General features: G+C 52.6%; 1 protein-coding gene across 1 annotated transcript; it reads left to right on the top strand.

Annotated features, from left to right (window-relative positions):
• Positions 1 to 583: 583 nt before the first annotated feature.
• On the top strand, positions 584 to 18,221 carry VOLCADRAFT_93888 (uncharacterized protein; the record flags this gene model as incomplete). The annotated part of the gene is made up of 23 exons (XM_002953154.1): positions 584 to 688; positions 1,327 to 1,679; positions 2,147 to 2,468; positions 2,934 to 2,968; positions 3,006 to 3,083; positions 4,005 to 4,215; positions 4,293 to 4,508; positions 5,255 to 5,385; positions 5,911 to 6,212; positions 6,407 to 6,547; positions 7,107 to 7,317; positions 7,646 to 8,024; positions 8,691 to 8,762; positions 9,252 to 9,260; positions 9,353 to 9,472; positions 9,828 to 9,966; positions 10,165 to 10,823; positions 12,471 to 12,485; positions 12,637 to 12,864; positions 13,144 to 13,227; positions 14,603 to 14,875; positions 15,147 to 16,241; positions 18,144 to 18,221. 23 exons carry the CDS (start codon positions 584 to 586, stop codon positions 18,219 to 18,221), a joined length of 5,256 nt encoding a protein of 1,751 aa, XP_002953200.1.
• Between the last annotated feature and the right edge of the window lie 1,820 nt (positions 18,222 to 20,041).

The following is a 20,041-nucleotide window of genomic DNA, read 5'->3' as shown; positions in this document are numbered from 1 at the left end:
TGTGCGGTCCTTCCTTTTGTCAACCTACAACCGCGGAGATGCCGTGTTATAAAACGTAGGCTGTAGGCTGCGGCCGGCCGGCCGCAGCTGCCGTGTAGCTCCCACAATCGACTGAAATAGGAAATGCTAAAAGTGCATCATTTTGCATTGATACTTGGTTACGTGATCTTTTACTTCAGTATAGATTTTACCCTCAAGAATTTACCCTGTAGCGCGACTATCGTTGCTTGTTTAGGCTAAATTTGTATTGGATTGGATTTGAATTCCGCATTTATACCACCTACATGCTTCCCTTTGCAACACGTTTCAACCGTACCAAGCTTACCCGAAATAACGCCCCTGATGACCATATTTGTTAAGGATCAGCTGCGGGATCTCTCCTCTGTATCACACCGCTCCAAATCATGTTACCGATATCTCCCGGTTGTGTTTTTGTGACAATTATACTTGTAATTAAAGCTATATCGCAGTTACATACTTACATTGGCATTAAAAGATAGTGGCAACAGGGAAAGGTGTTCATGGTGACTAGTGGGCACACGACCCCGAAACCGCAGCAATACTATGTATACATCCATTCAGTATGATTGATCAAAAACAGGAGGCGACACGGGCGGAAAGCCTTCGACTGCAAGTCGGCGTGTGGACAATTTGCCTCTTCCTCCTTACCCTCATGCCCGTTCGTTCGGTAAGAAACACGAAGCGTTTGCGTTCAAGTATGACCTTTCCCCCAAGGGGAAGCTTGTTACATTAGAAGCAATTTGTCCTCGTTTTCCATGCTGTTGGCAATCTTCCTCCTCCCTACTTTTCCCCACGGACTGCGTTTACAAATAGCTGGCTTTTCTTCTGTATGTTAGACAAAGGTTATGACAGTTGTGAATGGATTTCGGGTTGTGTCCAACAGTATAGTCGAAACGGCGATAATTGACGACTGACCAAGGTCATTCCTGCTTTCCCTTTACTGGCCACAGGAAAGCCGCGCTCTGGTACTAAATATCTCATGCGTATCTCATCAGCGCTGCCCCTATGGAAAGTAGGTTGCGAGATAGAGTGCGCGTAAGCGAATAAAGAGTCCCTTTCTTGGGGGAGATGGGAGCTTACCTTGCTAATAGTTATCCTCAGTCAGCACTTTCTGGTTACAATCGCCTCGCTGAGTCATTTCGGGCAGATACGAAAACGAGTGCCTCGAATTGCATGGATGCCGGGGGTGCCAACCCGGGGGTGCATGGGTGCCAACCTGCAGCCCGCAAATTAGGTTTTTATGGGTGCCTCAAAGGCAATCAACCGACGCGCATATCGCCGTTGTCGGCTGTGTACGCGCTGCAGCTGCACAAGCCCGGTCCAAACCTATCGCCTTGTGGTCAGATACCGTCCGACGCATGTGCGCGCACCCAGAAATGTATCCTTAACCTGGACTGCCGTGCAGCACACTTGACGAAGGATACCATCGAACGATGCTTCTTCGTTCATTCTTCATATCCTGCACGACGCGATGGCCCGGGTGCAGTCTGTGTTCCCTTTTCATTCATGCCTAATTCTGCGAAACGTACAAAAGCATGCACATGTTCCGCACCCAGGTTCTGCAGCCGTACCTCTCTGGCATCGCTTCCCGGCACCTGTACCAGCTGCTGGCAGTGCTGCTTGTTTCCCAAGGTGTACGGCACCACAGCATGTGACAGGTGTGTGAGGTGACAACGTATGCTAAGTAAATAATGTGTGTTCACACCAAGCACAGTTCACAGCGCATACAGCGCTATCCGAGGGGATTTAAGCCACATCGGATGTGGAAAGTCAATTTAGAAGAGTCGCCGGTAAAGGGGGGTAATGTTAATACCACTTTATTGTTGTTGCCACCCGCCGTTGCACCGCCATCATAGTTACCAGGGCATCCGCCGTAGTCACCGCCACCGCACAAGCACCAGGGTCAGGATACCGGTTTTGGTTTTGAAGACCAAAAAAGTAATGATCTGTATGCGCATCATGGGAAAACCTGGCCATCAACTGCCTGTCCCTGTTGCAGCAAAGCACTTTCCTCTATGCCAGGCTATGTTGGTGAACTGCCTCCCTGGCTGCTTCCTGCCAACCTGACTGACTCTCTGCCTGTCCCTTACTGCCTGCCCGTGCCTGATAACCCTCATACTCGCAGTCGCTGCCGCTGCGCTGCTTCTCAGCCCTGCTCCATGTCCGGCGACTGCGGCCCTGGCGAGTTCTGCGCCGTACTTCTCTCCCGCAGCGAGCTGCCCGTCTGCCAGCCCTGCCACCTGTGCCGCAACAACTCCCAGGCCTTGCAGGGCTCGTGCGCAGATTCCTGCTCCTCGGGGGCGCTCGACGACAACGGAGTGCCGCAGGGGGCGGAAGCACACTTCATGTTCGCGGCATTTGACATCGCAAACCACGCGGTAGCGCGCATGGGGATGACGACAGTGGCGTCCACAGAGTCAGACGCGCTAACCATCTTCGTGTCGGAGGTACGCGGCTGGGTGCGGTCGGAGGCCACGAACTGTGTTGCGAAGGAACCGGGACAAATGTGTCATCCATATCGGAGAGGCCTCCATGTGCGCGTATTACACGTCTCCTCCCATCGTTATACCCTCTTAACTCGGACGTGTGCGCGTAGCTGGGTGTCTGGGGTGTGTGGAAGGGGCGCTAGTTTTTCGAAAGTTGTGGTCATCGCATTACGATTGGGGCCTTGCTTACACTCTCACACTTCGCACATGGTGGTATTAATACGCGTCCGAGTACATACCTGAGCAGCAACGCGCTTTGCGTTAATTTGAACGTATGGTGGTGGGTGGCGTGTGGTTGCTTCGAGTTTCCAACTTCCCATCCGTGTCTTCCATCCTCGCCGGCGGAAGAACCAAGAGAGTTTAGCAGGGGTAGGCCGATAGGACAGCCCGCTTGATCCGATTCCGCTGCGCCGCGCTGCCTCGCAGGATTCACTTCGGGTCTGGCTGGATAAACAGCCACAGTATGTCATGGACGCACTACTGCCACCCGCAACGCAGGGAGACCAACAGCCCACGGAAAGGCTGTGGAATCCCTTGCCACAAGGCGGATCAAACGCCAGGCTTATCTCATTACGGGTACGTGCCGTGTCACACATGCCATCTCCTGTTTGCTGCTTCTGCGCTGCACGATGTCTGACACGTGCGCTACAATTTTTTTGGGTTTCTTACTTTCTCGCTTTTGATAGGATATTAATCGGGTCTTCGAATTCTTCGATGTGCTACTGCTTGGACAAAGATGCAGGATACTTGCAGCATGATTTAGGACGCCTATAAGTGTTTACGTAGGAGTTCTTTGGTATGTCAGGAGTTGGCAATCGGGATCGCTGTTGGTCTCCCAATTTGGTCTGCCATGCGGGCGCTGTTGCGTTGCGCGTAGGAGTTCGCGAGCCGCCTAGCCAGCGTGGCGCCTGGCCGCGATCTGTTGTGCCCATGGCTGCCTTGGTCGGCAGCTACAGCTATGACCACAGCCGCCGCCCCGACCACGAGGACTGTACCCGACGGCTGCCCTTGCGCTCCTGTCGCCAATTCAACCAGTTTCAGGCAAGTTACGTTGAGCGAGAATAAGCGAAGAGATCTACCTGTGCTTCAAGATCGGGTGATCTGCCGCAGCGCAGCGACCTGCTGCTTTACCAGTATGCATGCTTCATGACCTACGAGGTGTATGTAGTAGCTGGCCGCAGCGCGTATTTATAGGCGATATATGTGCCGTGCTATCTACATATAATGCACGGGGTCAAATAGATTGTTAAGAAAGCTATGGACGGGGCTCCAAAAGGTTGTAATGCCGTTCCCGGGGCCCTTGACCTTTCCCTTTGATGGCTCCTATCTTGACCTTCTTATCTCACCCACTCTAGGTCTCGAATTCCCGGCATTTTTGCGCTTTAGCCATTCGGTGGCTTCTTCACATACATACTGCCTGCTGCTAACCCTCTGTCGCTCTTAGAACGACTGCTGCTGCTGCCTCTCAAGTACGTGTATCCCCCTACACACGCACAGGTGCCCTGCGGGTCAGCGCTGCTCTCCGCGTTCGTGGGTGTCCTTGCCCGGCGACGTGATCACGCTGGGCGGCACGTCGTTGCTGAAGGTATCTAATGCCTTATGGTGGGATTGGGATTGGAAAGGATGTCCGCTAACGCATGTGATGAATCGCGTACATGCTGCTGCACGTTCATGCATATACACCACGTTATACATGCATAAGCAGGCGGTTAGCGCAACGCCCGCTGTTCTGTCTCAACCCCGATATTCTGGAATGTATGCCTATGGCACCTGACCTCGCTTCAGGCTCGTTGTGTGCCATGTGAGCCGGGTACATACTGTCCAGAGGGTACCTTTGTGGAGGAGCAGGATGACTTCAACTTCATGGCGAGTTTGGTCTGCCCAAAGGGCTACTATTGCCCCACACCAGCTGAGAAGTATGAATGCCCCGCTGGCTACTTCTGCCCAGAACGCTCAACTGCCAACATTACGTGCGACTACATGTTGATGCTTGGACCGCAGGTGGGCAACCGCAGTTCAGGGGGCGCCAACGTGTGTCGTGTATGTGTGGAATGAATGATTGTGTCGTGCATGATGAAGTATGGTGGTGTATCTATCTTGCTGGATGCGGCGGTTCAGGACGGTTCATTGGACGATTCCGGGAGTGCATGTTTATGCGTGGTCTCAGGACACAGCCATGATCGCCAGGATCGCACCATTCACTGCGGACATGGATCCTCGTAGTTAATCAGCTACATGGTCTAAGCTACAGCTTGTCAATTCAAGAGAAACGTGAGCGATCGCGGACAACCACCGGCCGCACATACATACATACATACATACATACATACATACATACGGATAGACAGACAGACAGACAGACGTGCATGTACGACCGGCTTACGGTAGCTTGCAAGGAAAACCTTTCTGGTTTTGTGCATGTTCGTGGGCGTGTGTGCATTTCTTACAGGTATAAATTCGCCTTTTAGATACCACGCGCAACCAAGCAGATTATAATTAAAGATGCCTCCGTCACGTGCTTTTCTGTCTGCGTGTTCGACTTTGGGTTGCGTGTAAATCCACTTCATGCATGAGCCGCCGCCACCGCAAGACATTTCCCTTGGGAACGGTTCAGGGTCGTTCACGACGAGAAAAGGCATCGTCCGCCCCCGTCTACTCGCCTGCCCTGCCCAACAAATGCTGTTGCTGTAGCCATGATAGCTTCGGCCCTTTTTCTGAATCACTCTTTGCATGCGTCTGCCGGCAAGGTCGGAAATGTGTTCGTCCCAGCGTACAAGAGTTTTGCCATGGACACAGCAACGCAAGCTACCAGCGATCGCCGACCGCTGAAGGGGAACTACTGCCCCAACCGTTCTACAGCACCAAGCCAAAGCTGCAGGTTGGTTGATAAAAGGATTGGGATGGGGTAACCATGCCTCTTGTCGATTGCAAATAGTCAATCTGCCGCACACTTGTTGTTGCCCCTTCCATCGTAACGTACCTGTGCGGCTCTGAACAACTGCATGAACACTGAACCTCCCGCCATTGGCCAATTTTTGTTGTCCGTCCACACTGCATGAAACAGTGAGTCTTTACACATGAAACGTACCATCTAAAGATTGCTCCCTCATTGTCGAGTGAGGGACGGAGCAATCTCGCAGAATCACGTTTGTATGGCCTCCGTGGTGCGATATGGGATATCCCATCGTATCGTTTCGTGTCATAGTCGTGAACGCTTCGCAATGCACCCTTATCCGCCGAGTGCCTGTGTGATAGCTGCCGGTAAACATGTACGGCATCTTTAAAACGAAGGCATCCCCCCGTTCCGACGTCATACGTATATATGGGACACGTGTGAATAGTCACTCTGCGGCGGGATGCATCCGCTCTGCTTCCTGCTTTTGTCCAACCTTCCTGCGTACAGCCCCGGCTACTACTGCCCCGACCCGTCCCTGGAGATCCTTTGCCCTCCTGGCCACTACTGCCGCGCGGAGAGCATCCAGCCCACGAGCTGTCCGCCCCTTACACTGTGTGCTGCTGGCTCTAATGCACCGCGCATCTGGCCGGCGGCAGTGGCTGTGTTTTGTGGCCTGGCATTCTCTGTATATGTGGCTGGAGTCATGACGACGAAGCTGAACGCTTTGAAGGCCCCTAGGTCGCATGCCGACTACAATGCCGACCAGGACAAGCGAGCCGCTGCTGCGCGAACCCTGCGGAGGTTTATTGGTGAGTCCACGATGCGACAATATCCTTGCCCAATTTTTGCTCCGACTGCTGTCCCGATTGTGTCCTGACAGGTTGTAACGAAAGCAGTGTCCAATAGGCCAGATGACGCCCTTTAGTGGGTTGTACTTCCTGAGCGCACGCATGTCTGCACGTGCACTAGCATGCCAACTGGTATGTACGGTCTCGCAACGCAGCACGATTCCACAACGGCCAAGTGACGACGAGGAGGAGGCAGGTAGCGTGGCGCGTGGAGCCTCATAGGCTGGAAATGAAGGAGCTTGGGTGGGTGGGACCTGGCCGGCCGGGAAAGCCAGCTGTGCTGCAGTGTGTTACGGGTAAGTTGTCATCATGGCAGCTTACCAACCTATCTACCTACCTACCCACCTACCTACCTACCTGCAGATTTTAGACGCGCGCGTTGTGTATGCTTATATAGATGGCGCTTTGGAGTGGTTAGATGTGTTAGATGTGCGGCAGCTGTCCAGCACGCACACGCAGCCAGGTTGGGAGACTGGTAGTCTGGTTGGAAGGGTCGCGAGGCAAGGCGGATCGAGACCCGCCGATTTCAATCATTCACATATATGCTGCCGTATCGTTACGTGCGCGTGCATGCATACATACCATACACATACACACGCATTCATACAGACATACATGTATACGTGAAGTGTGCGTAAGCTGAGGCATTGAAGAGGACGCGTTGAAAGCCTGACGATGGAAAGCAGCACTAAAAATGACGCACACACGCAAGCACGCATGCCTTGCAGCTCGATCGCGCAGCAACGACCATTCTGTCCAGAGTACTACATGCTGACCCGATAGCTCATGCTCTGCTTTGCGTGGCCTTAAAAGTCGTCTTCATAAACCCCACATTCATACATGTGTACGTTACAGGCTGCTTCGAGCCGGGAAATATGTCCGCCATCTTGGGTCCCTCCGGCTGCGGCAAATCAAGCCTCCTAGCGCTGCTGGCGGGGAGAGGCTGGCCTCTGAGCAGCGGGGAAGTCCTGGTCAACGGCAAACTGGTCACCAAACCGAAGGAATTAAGGCATGTCACCGGCCTCGTACCGCAAGACGACATCCTAAGCGCGGATCTGACCGTGCAGTAAGTTTACCTTACCATACTTGGTATGATAATTAAAAATGTTTACCTTACCATACCTGGTATGTACAATTAAAGATATGGCCGCTGCTGCGGCAGCAGTGGCGGATGGGATAGGTGGTATACTCACCAACATGTATATATCCATGCCCGGGAAATGGAGGAAGGGTTTGAGGAAGGAGCACAGGAACAATGCATGATGCCCCAATTGCCCCAATTATACGTGTTGTTACTTATTAGCACCAGCACGCTGACTGGCCAGAAGCCTGTAGTGCACTGGCAGCCGTATGAGATGCTTGTCGTCCACGTGTTGGCGGATTGCGATGCGCAGGGAGATATTTGACTTCAGTGCTGCGCTGCGGCTGCCCAAACCATCATCCTTTGCTGCGAGCCATAGTGGCAAACACTTGGATGGCAGCACTGTTGGCGCAGCCGGAAACGAAAACGTTGCAGGCGCGCTCTCCTGCTTCATAAGCAATGCGGAAAGCATCAAGCCACAATGCAGCGCCGGCGGTGCTTCTGGCGGGGAGGTCGCTGCAAAGGTGATGGGAGGCAACGGCAACGGCAGCAAGTACTCTCGCGGGTTTTTGGCTAAACGGGAGCGGAAAAAGCTCGTGGAGGAGGTACTGCTTATGTTAGATCTCTCGGTGCTCCGGAACCAGCGCGTTGGCAGCGTTGCCGACAAGAGCTTGAGTGGAGGTCAGCGCAAGGTGCGGTAGTAGTGCGTGGGCGCCCATGCTGTATGTATACATCGATACATGATAAGAACTCCAGTACTTAATGAAGTATTTGCCCGAATAATCGGTTTCTTAGCTATGTAGCTATTTGTCTTGCTTGATCATTTTGAGCAACAGCAGGTCTAATGAGCTTCCTTTAACATGTTCGTACTTTGCTCGTTCACGTGATACATGATCGCTCCATACATTATATAAGGTCAGGCACTACCGGTAAAGCACACACTGATGCCCCCGGGGGTTCTGGGATCGAGACCTGTCAGGGTCGAAAAATCCTTCCGATGGTGAAAGGTAAAAGTGCCCTAGTCGATGGGCGATGGTTACCTGGGATAAAGTTGACCTGCGAGCTGACCAGGAACGGAGTTGAGCCGCCGTTGATCCGGCAGATTCCGTTGGATGCCGATGGTGGGTGCTGAACCTAAACGATCCACTGAGAAGTTGGCTAGGGTGACTGAATGAGGGTGCCCTGAAATACCGGCGAAGGCAGGGTCTGCCGGGTAGCGGCCGAAGGGTGAAGATATGATCCCCTGTCCCACACATCATTCATACCTTTTTGACCTTGCTTAATTCCTCCGTGCTCTCTTCTGTGAATGTACAAAAATTTTAAAGGTCGTGCATGTTTACTCGTAAACACTTGCGCAGCGTGTCAATATCGGTGTGGAGCTTGTGGCTCGGCCCCCGGTGTTGCTGTTGGACGAACCAACCAGCGGACTGGTACGTTATGGCGGGCGAGGAGGGAGACGGGGATTCGGGTCCGGGGTCGGGTTGGCGAATCCGTGAACCAGTACTTCATTAATTTAGCCGCCGGTAGATGCAGGCACAAACAACCATAGTTAAGCTCCAGTTTGTTGCAGCACCAAGCAAGCACACCGCCGTTTCGACAAATCCTGCCCTTAGCAATAACGTCAAGGGTTACGTAGTCATGTCCTGCGTGTATTGTATTTGTAATGCGGTTTTGCTTGTGCGAGCAGCTGCAGCTGTCGGTGGTGCATTTTGCGTAACTCGTCGTCACCAATCGCCATGTGCACGTATGTTCGTCATAGACATGTGGACGCGGTCTAGTAAACGTAGCAGGCCGTGTGTGTACTGAACGCCATTTCGCAAACGTAACACCAGAACACCTATCTGCGCTTCGCGCGTTTAAGCAATTTATCTGCGATTTATTCTCGCGCATCTCTCTGGCCTTGGTGCGGCGCCCTGCAGCCGCACCAGGTGTGCTGTTGCGCCGTTAGATAACACATGCACACATGACTCATGTCAACCATACTACACATTCCTCATCATGCACCTAAATATATGCACAGGACGCGGCCTGCAGCTCCGACGTGCTCATGTCCCTGTCTGACTTGGTGGAGGAGCGCGGCTTCAACGTTATCATGGTGGTACACCAGCCGCGGCGGACTGTGTACGAATTGTTCAATACGGTTCGTACATACATTTATATGTCCACTATTGTACACGATATTTCATGAATATCCAGGAGAGGTTTGTTGTAGTTAGCTACATTCGGAGATGCGTGTGTAGGAGCGAGCCTGTTTACGTAAGGCGTTTCAGGCGGGGTTCGGCTGCCTGCTGTTGCCTGCATGCAAATACCCTTCCTTTCCATGAAAGCCCGTTCCAGAACCCTTTATTTGCTCGTAGATAACCTACTTGCCATAGACAGTTACATATGTTGCATGCGATGCATATGTGCGTACATATTCTTGTTTACCTGGTTGCCTCTAGCTCTTGATCGGTTCATGCATGCACAAATGTGTGGGTCGCGACACGCCCTCCCAGATAATGGTGCTGGATCGTCAAGGGCGCAGCGTGTATAATGGAAAGCCTGATGAGGCTAGGAGCTACTTTTTACGCCTGGGATACACGTCCATCCCCGAAAATGAAAACGTGGCAGACACTATCCTGGATATTATCATGGGTAGGCGGGGCGGGAGTAGATGCTCGGTAGGTAGTGGTTAGCTGGTTTGCAGTGGATATAATCACTGCACCCTATTGCACACAGTCCTACATGCATACCCAGCTGTGAGATACGGGTAGTTCAGAGGAGAACGAGGGTATGTTGCCCGGCCGGAGGGCAACCTTCGCCTTAATACATATGCATGCATGTGATGCGCAGGTAAGTACTACAGCCCAGAAGTCTCTTCGGGTAAACTTCCCATCAAGGAACCGCCAGTGTCTCCGGTCGTTGATAAGCCTGCTGCTGACTACGCATCGAACGTTAGCTCACCAACGGAAAAAGGCGCGCCAGCGGGCTCACGCACTACCAGTAATCGGACGGTCGCCAGCCGCGCCAACAGCCAGGGGACGCCAGACCTATCGGAAGGCCTCGTAAGCATCGTCACGCACGAGTTTGACAGGATACTGGGCGAAGGAGCGGCAAAAAGGGGTGACAGTTTGAACCGGGAAGGCTTGCTGAAGCTTTTTAAGAGACTTGGGCAAAAAGGCCGGGAGGTGGAGGCTTTTGTGCAGGGCCTCCTTGAGGAGGCGGACGGTATGCGTGCACGGGGTTCCTCTGCGATGGATTATGCGCCAAAGCCTCAGGCGCCGCAAACGCCGCAGAACCAGACGCCGCTTGGTGCCTCCAGCAGCAGCAAAGCTTTGATCTGTCTTGCATCAGCAGGACCGCCGGGAGTAAGCCGCCAAGAATTGTTGGCTGCGCTGCAAAAGGTTCTAAATGATGAACTGAAGGTGGGAGGTCTGCGTTCTCCCCCACCTAGCCGTGGCAAGCACCCATCCTTCGGCAGGAAGGACACCGCCCGCCGGGATGGTCTCATGGTAAGCGTGAATTGTGGTAAGCATGTGAAATTAAATTGCGTAGATGTGCGCACGTGACGAAAACGACTGTTTGGCAATTATATTGTGACGCTTGAATTTCCAGCCAAGTGCGAGCTTATTACACCTGTATTTTCACCAGCGGCGGCCATGTATTCTAGCAAGGCTGTTTTTTGCGACTGTATTATTTGCTGGACGCATATCTGTCGTAGGAATGCAGAGCGCCGCCTGCCTGCCGTAATGCTGCAGCTTCTCGCGTACAGTGCTGTAGTAGCTATTGGGGAGTACGTCATGATGAGCAAATGCTAGCTGCCTACCCAAAAGGCTGCCAACCGCTACAGTTGCCTTGCTTACATGCCGTATGCGTGGCTATTTCTTTGACTGAATGTGTCAACTGCATGCCATTCATATATGTATATGCTTCCGATTGCGTTTTTGTAGAGAGGGCTAAGCGGCCTGTTTTCGCGGCTGCTGCTGCGTTCTAACGCTGTTCGAGAGTCGCATCTAGCTCACGCAGCGAAGGTAGGTATCCAACAGGCGGTCGAAGAAATTCCGTGCTAGGCTTTCGCGCGCGCACGGTGAACGTTGCAGTAACTAAACAATTAAAGAATTTATTAACTAAACAATTAAAGTAACTAAACAATTATAGAATTTATTGCAAGTAAAATATGTTTTCCGCTTATATGTGTGTACACATAGTTTATCTTATGCTCGTTTGTTTTGGTTGGTGCACTATCGCGGCAGGGTTCTCACTTTGCGCACGAAATAATTTGCTTTTGCGCAGCATAAGCCAATGCAAATATGTACCCCTTGCTTTGCTTTGCTGTGCATTTGCATTACTCGCATGGCCATGGCTGCCCAGCCAACCACGTAATGGTATGGCTGCAACCGCATGGTGGTATCCATGTACCCATACACCGGCCCAGCTACCCACTAATGCACACACGCATGCATGCCGCGCATAAGTACATGCAATATCAGACGCAAAAAACGTCACGAAAACATGTTCTTCAATCCTGTTATTTCACGACTTCAGACTAGGGGGCGGCTTTTCAAAGCCGAAAAGGGGCTCGGCCCTGGTGCAGCCACTTACTGGAAAGCTATCTTCGCGCTCCGATTTATCTGGAATTTCTCCTTTGGCATTTCGATATAGAATGGATATAGCATTCAAACGCTACTTTTTGCGGGGCGAGATATGTAAGCCACTGACTGACTGACTGACTGACTGACAGCAGTGAACCCGGGGGGCTCGGCCCCCCGAATGGCGCTTCGCGCCCGGGGCCTCGCCCCAAAAGTACCGATCGGCGGATGCTGATCCCGTGATATGCCCAGAATACAACAAATCCATATCGCTTGGGGAGCATTGCCATCATTCTATCACCGTGCGTCCTGGTATGAACTGCTTTAATTACTAAGTGCGTCGCCTGCAGCTGTACAAGTTATAAGTTATGAGTTCGATGCGCTTGGCGATGCGCGACGCGTCTGGTCTCCCAGAGAAAACTAGCCGCAGCTACTGAGCGACCTTCCGCCATAGTAGTACGCATTTCCCGCCCTCGGAAGCCAATATCCCCCTCGTATTTAACCCAAAGGTCCTCATAGGCCGGTGGGCATTCACAAACGGTATGCAGCTTATCCTCAACCACTCCGCAGTCACAAAGCCTGCAGGTACGCGCGAGATAGGTACCCAGTCCAGCCCAGCGCGGCCGTTGTGTTTATCCACGCAGCTACCGTAATCATAAATCCAAGACTGTCAGACTGACAGACTTCGTGCTACGGCGATCTGACTGAACGCTAATAAACCGGTGCTCTGTTGCAGGGCCTTTTTTGCAAAAAGCCAGCCCCCGCCAACGTCGCGCAAGTGATGCCGGCAGAAGCCACATGCGAAAGCGGCGCAGCAGCTGTCCATCAGACGAACTTTAGCAGCAATGGAGCTACCGCCGGGGTCCCTCCCACTTGCCCGCAGCAGCTTAACCTTTCGCTGCAGCTTGCTACCATCCAGCGGGCCCCTGAAGGCAATGGGCTCCATTCGGCACGTTCGCAAGAGGTGGGTGGGTCGCGCCATGCATGCATGGATCCTCTTACAGTTAAGAGCGGCACCACGGCAGGCAGGCAGGCAGGCAGCAGGTTCCCGCTGCTTAGCCGCCTTACAATTCTTACATATGAGCAGCATTACCGATCACGACGATCGTCTCTATCCCTTTCATTTCTACCCGCCCGTTACTTCTGGTGCACGGCGTACTTACTGCGGTGTATAAGTTTTTTCGTACGACTGATTCGACGAACGTCCTCGTGCGACAACGGCCTGCGATGTTGCCGCGTGCAGCCGGGATCTCCCGAACCCCAAGCCGCGGAGTTTACTACGAACGCCAGGCAACCCATCAGGTCACCGCCGCAGCTGGAGCTGCCGGTAGGTGTGCTTCTAGCTGCTGGTGAAGTCGCGTCTTAGAGGAAGTAGTAGTAGCAGTAGTTGTAGTAACAGTAGTTGTTGTAGTAGTAGTAGTAGATATTACAGCGAGCCCCAGACCGGGCCCGATGGCTGTATGTCCGAAATAGATAAAAATATAAAAACCCCATAAGAAATAATATTATCCTATAACTCCACACGAGAAAAAGAAAACCATGTCGAATTATTTGAACTACTCAGACTGGTATAGCGTAGCAGTGCGCCTGCTAGCAGCGCTGTTTCTGACCCTCACTAGCTAGATACTGTGAATAAGGTTCGCCAACTTCAGCTGGTCAGCCGCTACCATCGCATCCTTCATATGTTTGCGTTAGGCATATGCATGCACCCCCGGTTGCAGGCAAGTGGACGTATCTTATCATCATACGTTTGGATCTATAATAGGCGCACACACACGTTGCTAGTTATGGACATGGCTCAGCTATAAAAATGTTATGCGCAGCATCCTATTATCTACGAATTTGGACGGTAAAGGTATCCACCGGTGACAGAAGCCCGTGCAGAAAACAGGCGATCCCTAAGACTAGGTTTCCCAATGCAGTGCACGGTCCGTTGTGGCCCTCATCGGGGCTCCAGGTGTACGTATATTGTTACAGGGTGGTTAACTTCGCCAGCGGCCCCCTTTCCCGGGGCAGTCCCTGCTCTCCCCTGCTAGAGGGGCACCCTAATCCGTCACCCCATCCGACTTTAGAATGTATTCGTTGGGTTCGGCAACTCACCACCAGCATCCAACCAAATCTAGCGGATCAACGGCGCATCAGCTTAGTTCCTGGTTAGCTCGCAAGTTGATTTTATGACGTCCTACATCGTCCATATGATGGGGGGCCACCTCCCATTCCAACATTCCTCAAACCCGAGGAGCCGGCAGGCGGATTTGAACCCGGGTCGGCCGGGAGCAGAAGTCAGGCCTTAACCTCTGCCAGCCGCCTGTGTGTATGGTCCCCCCCGTTAATACACCTCTGGCGGGTGGTAACGCCCGGGTGGTCGCCAAGGTGTAGATCACAGACAGAAACGCACGCGAGTGCACACGCGCACATGTACACACAACATACGCACGAAATAAGACAGGCGCATGGCTCTTGTCCGTCTCTTCATTAGGCAAATGGCTGACTAAGGCGCTCCATGCTTAAATTATCTTTGTCGGTGGGGTAGAGGTAGGTCCCTCGACTTTGGTGCTTGCACGCCGTAGCGTGAAAGAAATGACGCATTCCAGTTGGATGGTCATGATTTTGACGTGGGGTTCGCATGATTGGTTTATCTTCCGTAAGCATGTATGTATGCACCGATGTACACGGAGACGCCGCCTGTTCACTCGCTGCAGGAGGACTGTGAGCAGCCTTCAGCAGAGGTGTCGCGGCCGTCTCCTTTCTGCCTAGCACAACACCAAAGGACCGTCCTGGAGGACGGAGATGGCAAGGCTGCCTTCGATAATCCTCCGGCAAGCATTGATCACAGTGGGCTGCAATTGAGGAAGGCGGGTAGCAGTGCAGTTGTACTTAGCGGCCCCATCGATATCGTACAGCAGGTTGCAGTCAGGGGGCTACCCAGCCGGTTGTCGCAGGTGGCCACATTCTCCCGGAGGGCCATGCTACAGGTACGTGCGCCGGCGTGCTGTCTGCAGCCCGGTGACTGTACATGCGCTTGCTGATTGCTGCTGTTCTACAAGGGATTTACAAGGCAGACTAAGATGATGTCCATCAATTGGTGCATGCCTTCGTGTCTATGGAACTCATGAGCAGTGTCTAGGAACAGCATTTGTATTGTTGTGACAGTGCCGAACTATGCCGAACGATTGATGGCCCTGTCTCATGCTTCTCTGCTCCGTTGCCTGCCTGCCGGCCGGATGCCTTCCCTTCCGACCTCAGTCCTCTCGAGCTTACTGGCCATCCAGCATGTTTGAGGTAGCGCTTCTGCTGACAGCAGCCGCAGCCGTCGGGGCAAATCAGGGCCGCTACTGGGGCGCGACCGATGTGCCCGGCAACCTGGTGATGTCCCTGCTGTGCCTTGCTGTACTTGCAGTTGTACAGCATCTTCGTACATTTTCCAGCAATCGTCTTGTCGTCCACCGGGAGCGCAGCGCAGGGCTCTCCATTACGGCCTACTTTACTGCGCGCTGCCTGGTAGATGTGCCCTGGATTGTCGTCGCACCCATTTATTTCTCATTACCGTACTACGTGTTAACCGTACCCCGAGCCTCGTATTTGTGCTACTACGCGCTGAGTGTTGCTGTATGGTGGTGGGCGTCGGGCCTGTCGTATTTGGTGACCGCTACACCATTCTTACCGAAGACAGCTGCACCCACCGCCGCCGTGCTGCTGACCCTCATAGCGGGTGCGCTGCTCAACGGCGTGAGCGCGCCAACTCTGGCTCAGTCCCGAGGAAACACAGTCACGGAAATTGTGCTGGGCTTTTCGTTCAGCCGTTGGGCTGTCGAAGCGCTATCCATTCTGGAACTTGATAAGTACCTGGATTCCCACGGCAACGTGATTTTGGCCATGTATGCTCAGAAGGGCTTTTGCCGCGTGGATATGGCTCTAAAGGATGAGAATGGCAGTAGCACTTTGGATACCGCGTTAATGGCACTCATTAATAAGCAAAGCCCTAGCTCCTTCGTGCGTCACTACTGCCACGACGACTGGCGCAGCGCTCTAAGCATTCTGTTCTGCCTGGGCCTGGGCCTGCGGATCGTGGCCTGCACGGTCCTGGCATATGACAAGAAGATCTTAGAATGGTGGGGCAATATGTGGCTCTGCCTTTCGCGCAGCGGAGTTTCCTGCAGCAAGGAAGCAGCCGATTCCAGTGCTCATGGCGATGATGATGACGAGGCGGAGGAGGATGGCGAGGGCGGGGAGAAGGAAGCACGACAGCTGGAATGGCCTGGCGTGCCGTCGACGGTGGCGGCGGTGAACAGCAGCAATTTTCCAGGGGCTCTTGCCGCACAGGCTCCCAGGGGCGCCGCGGTTAGCCCGCACGGCATTAACACGAGTTCCCGAGGAAAGCAGTCCTTGACATCATGATGGTCCATGGGAGGAGGGGGTGTACATATGTCGGCGGGCGCAACCATGGCATCTGCCTCGCTTTGCCAGCTCACAAACAGGGCTGGGATGAACAGGTATGTATGTATGTTGTTACAGGGTGGTTAACTTCGCCAGCGGCCCCCTTTCCCGGGGCAGTCCCTGCTCTCCCCTGCTAGAGGGGCACCCTAATCCGTCAACCCATTCGACTTCAGAATGTATTCGTTGGGTTCGGCAACTCACCACCAGCATCCAACCAAATCTAGCGGATCAACGGCGCATCAACTTAGTTCCTGGTCAGCTCGCAAGTTGATATTATTACGTCCTTGATGATGATGGGGGGCCACCTCCCATTTCATCACACTCCTCAAATACCCGAGGAGCCGGCAGGCGGATTTGAACCCGGGTCGGCCAGGTGCAGAAGTCAGGCCTTAATCTGTTGTATATATGTGTGCGTATGCATATGCTCGTATGGTTTTGTTGAATTTTACAGATGTTTGGGTTGGTGTAACGTATATATAGCCGTCAGGGGACGCACAGCTTTATTTCCTGAAATCTGTGCATCCTTAGTCCGGTCATCATCTGTGTGGAAGATATTTCCATAGGTAGAGGTAGAGGGCTGGCGAGGTGAGCGAGTGTGGATGGTTTGCACGCTGCATACATGTTGCATGCCTACCGTGGCATTGGGGTTGATTGGGGTTGGAGCGGCCAGCAGCACGCCCATCCATATGCCAAACCATCCGCTATTTTCTACTGCATGCTTGCTCTATCTACAGGATAAGCATATGTGAATTTGGAAGTTCTCTTTTCTGTGCTTTAAATCTTTTTCTCAACGCACTCTGAGGTGGGCATACATTCTAGGGACCATGCATGCAGATTGCATATGTTTTGGGGTCGGAGTAGAAGTTGAGGAGGATCCTTGTGCATGCGCATGCTGCCTTGATGTATGTGTCCAACAAGCATACCCAAGATCAAATCATGCACTGATGTTGATTTGCGGCAGCGCCAGGGGTTTCCACTGGCCCAGCATGCTACGGCTATGCAAGATTGTCTCGATGGATCGACGAGCTGATTTGCGGCTGTAGCAAAAGCAATGGCTCGCTCTCATGTGAAGATTGCTAAACTAACCAACGAACTACTTTAACGAAGGCCATTTTTACTGGCTAATGCAACTTTGAAGAACGAAGGCCCGCAGGGGATTGTTACATGCGCGATAAGCAGGCTGTAGCCTAGTGCGTGGGCTGGCTGTTCTCAGCCCGCGTCGGTAGGGCAGGTGAACGTCGGCATGGACGGCTCCGCTAAAGCGGCTAGCTGCGAGCATATTTGCAGGGTGGATCTGTTAACCTTGCACGTCTATTCGCATTCCTGTTGACATAACCTGTGCAGGGACGACAACCGTGCACGTGGAATGAAGCTTGGTTGTTTGCACGGGCTACTGCTGCAATCAGCTTAGATATGTATTGTGTTTCAATGGCGATTCATGCACAAGTGCGCTTGTCACATCTGTCTGGATGCCTAGCTGCATGCACGTCCAGTTAATCCATTTGTGCTTCTATCTGCTGCTTGGCAAATGTCCTGCTGTCTGTGATATGGTTAAGAACCAGAAGAGTATATAATCTATCCAGATCCGGAAGACCTTGCCAGTGATTGATCCAGATGTCGATTGTAAAGGTCTTGAGTTTGTTAAGAAGAGCCTTATATTTGAGCGTTTGTCCGTTATCTGTTGTACGATGATAGAGATAATCTTGTAGGCTGTTTAGCATTTAAGCCTTTGTCGATGACTTCATTATCACATCCAACTTGGTACACTACTGTTGTGTGCTGCTCGGCTCAAGCCGCTCCACTCAGAGAATTTGGTGTCCCAACATGGATCTGACCGCACTCTCTTTCGAGACAAGTATCGAGCCGCCGATCAAGCACTGCTGAATGAAGTTGTACGCTTACACGGGCTTCTGAGGTCTGAGCTGGTTATGATTAGTTTCTTCAAGGAGTGGTTGATGCTACATGCCAGGATTACAGGCGTTTGACAAGCTCACGTAAGCCCCGGCTATATAAGTTTTTAAAAAACGGCCTTCAGTCAGCTGGCGTGTATCCCTTGCATGAAATATTATACGTAGGCACGAGTAATGGAATGACCAAGACGTAGCTAGTAATCACCTGTTAGTAACGTGTATTTTTTTCCGTAATATATTACGGTTCCGTAATAAAATGGCATACTTGCGTTCTGCGCTCCGTCATAGACCATGGTAAAGGCCTGGTACGGTCGTTACGGAGCCGGGGCGGGCCGAAGGCCCCCAGAGACGTTCTATTTTAGTATAAATAAGTTATAAAATGAGCGATGGGGCCCAAGAAGTTAACTACTATAGCTGGTCAGGGTAGCGTCAAAGCATTCCTGACCACCGGCAGGCCAAAACCCAGTAGCGGCGATGCTGGTAACACTTCAAACAATATAGCGAGTACAAGAGAGACATTAGAACCAGATGACAGGGCGCCTCCCGCATTAAATATGTGCTGGTGTATCAGGTACCCTGTGTGGGCAGGGGGGGTCTTGGGGGGCTTTCCCCCCCCCGAAAAAAAATTCTGGCAGTAATAAACGTATTGGACTGATGACATATTTATTACGGAACTCGTAACAGATTCAGGATCGGCCTCCACGAAAAGAAAAACACTGCCTGTTACAGGTGCGGTAATGCTCAATCGGAATGAGATTAATAACATTAGGAAAATGCTTGAGTCCAGAACACGATAGAAAAAATGAAGCGAGGAGAACATGCAGAAGCAGAAGTCAACGGGACAAGCCAGTGGAATGCGGTTAAGAGACCCACTGGCCGTGAGCGTGCCGCACGTACCTGCAGGCTTTGTGACTGCGGCATCATGCCCAGCGCCGTACAGATTAGGAATACATTTATTCCCGCGACTAAAAACCTATTCCTCCGTTCAGACTGGAAAATCTACGGGCAAAAATGAAAGCAAAAACACTGGCGGCATGGTGGAAGATGAATTGCATGCATCTTGAGAATGCCCTGCTTATGATGGCTTGAGGGCTAAGTATGGGAGCGAACTCGGGTTTCAATATGTGCACCGTTATGACCCCGCTGGCTACCCCGCTGGCATTAGCTATCTTTCTCTTCGAGGTCTGGGAGACCAGGCACGCAGGGCTCTGGCGCGTAACGCTCAAACGGGAACGGGGGGACGGCGATAATTGCCCCCGACACCGTAACATAACCTTATCACTAACGGTCCATGGGGCCCCCCCGGCTTTGACGAACCCCTCCGCACTTGTGCGGACACTGTAACTGTAACCGAAACTAAAATATCCTTCCTTCGCCACCCCCCGGCCTCACAACCGGCCTCCCTTTTCCACGTGGTCTCTGTTTCTCGCTGCTTCCGCCTTCAGCCCCGAAGCTGCCGCTGCCACGGAGGCCTTCTGTCGCACAGCGAAGTGCAATTTGGTGCACAAAAAAGGACTTCACAAAACGCCTGATCGGCAACGTCCAAGTGTTGGCCGGTTGTCGGTTGTCGGTTGAAACAACTGGGAGAAGGGGAGTCGCGAGGCGTGGTGCCAGGCGGGGAGAGGGTTTGCCGCCAGAGTTTTGGGCTAGTGCTTCTGTACACTTCCGTACATAGGGCCCCGGACCGGGAGTTTGTGGTGGTGAACGGGCCAAGGAGAATGGCCAGGGCAATTGGACGAAAACATACGGAGCGGTAGCTGTGGAGACAGCAGCGGAGGAAGAGAAGCGCTTTCC

The sequence above is a fragment of the Volvox carteri genome (assembly GCF_000143455.1).
Source record: "Volvox carteri f. nagariensis unplaced genomic scaffold VOLCAscaffold_34, whole genome shotgun sequence".
NCBI lineage: Eukaryota > Viridiplantae > Chlorophyta > Chlorophyceae > Chlamydomonadales > Volvocaceae > Volvox > Volvox carteri.
This window is presented reverse-complemented; position numbering and strand designations above follow the sequence as displayed.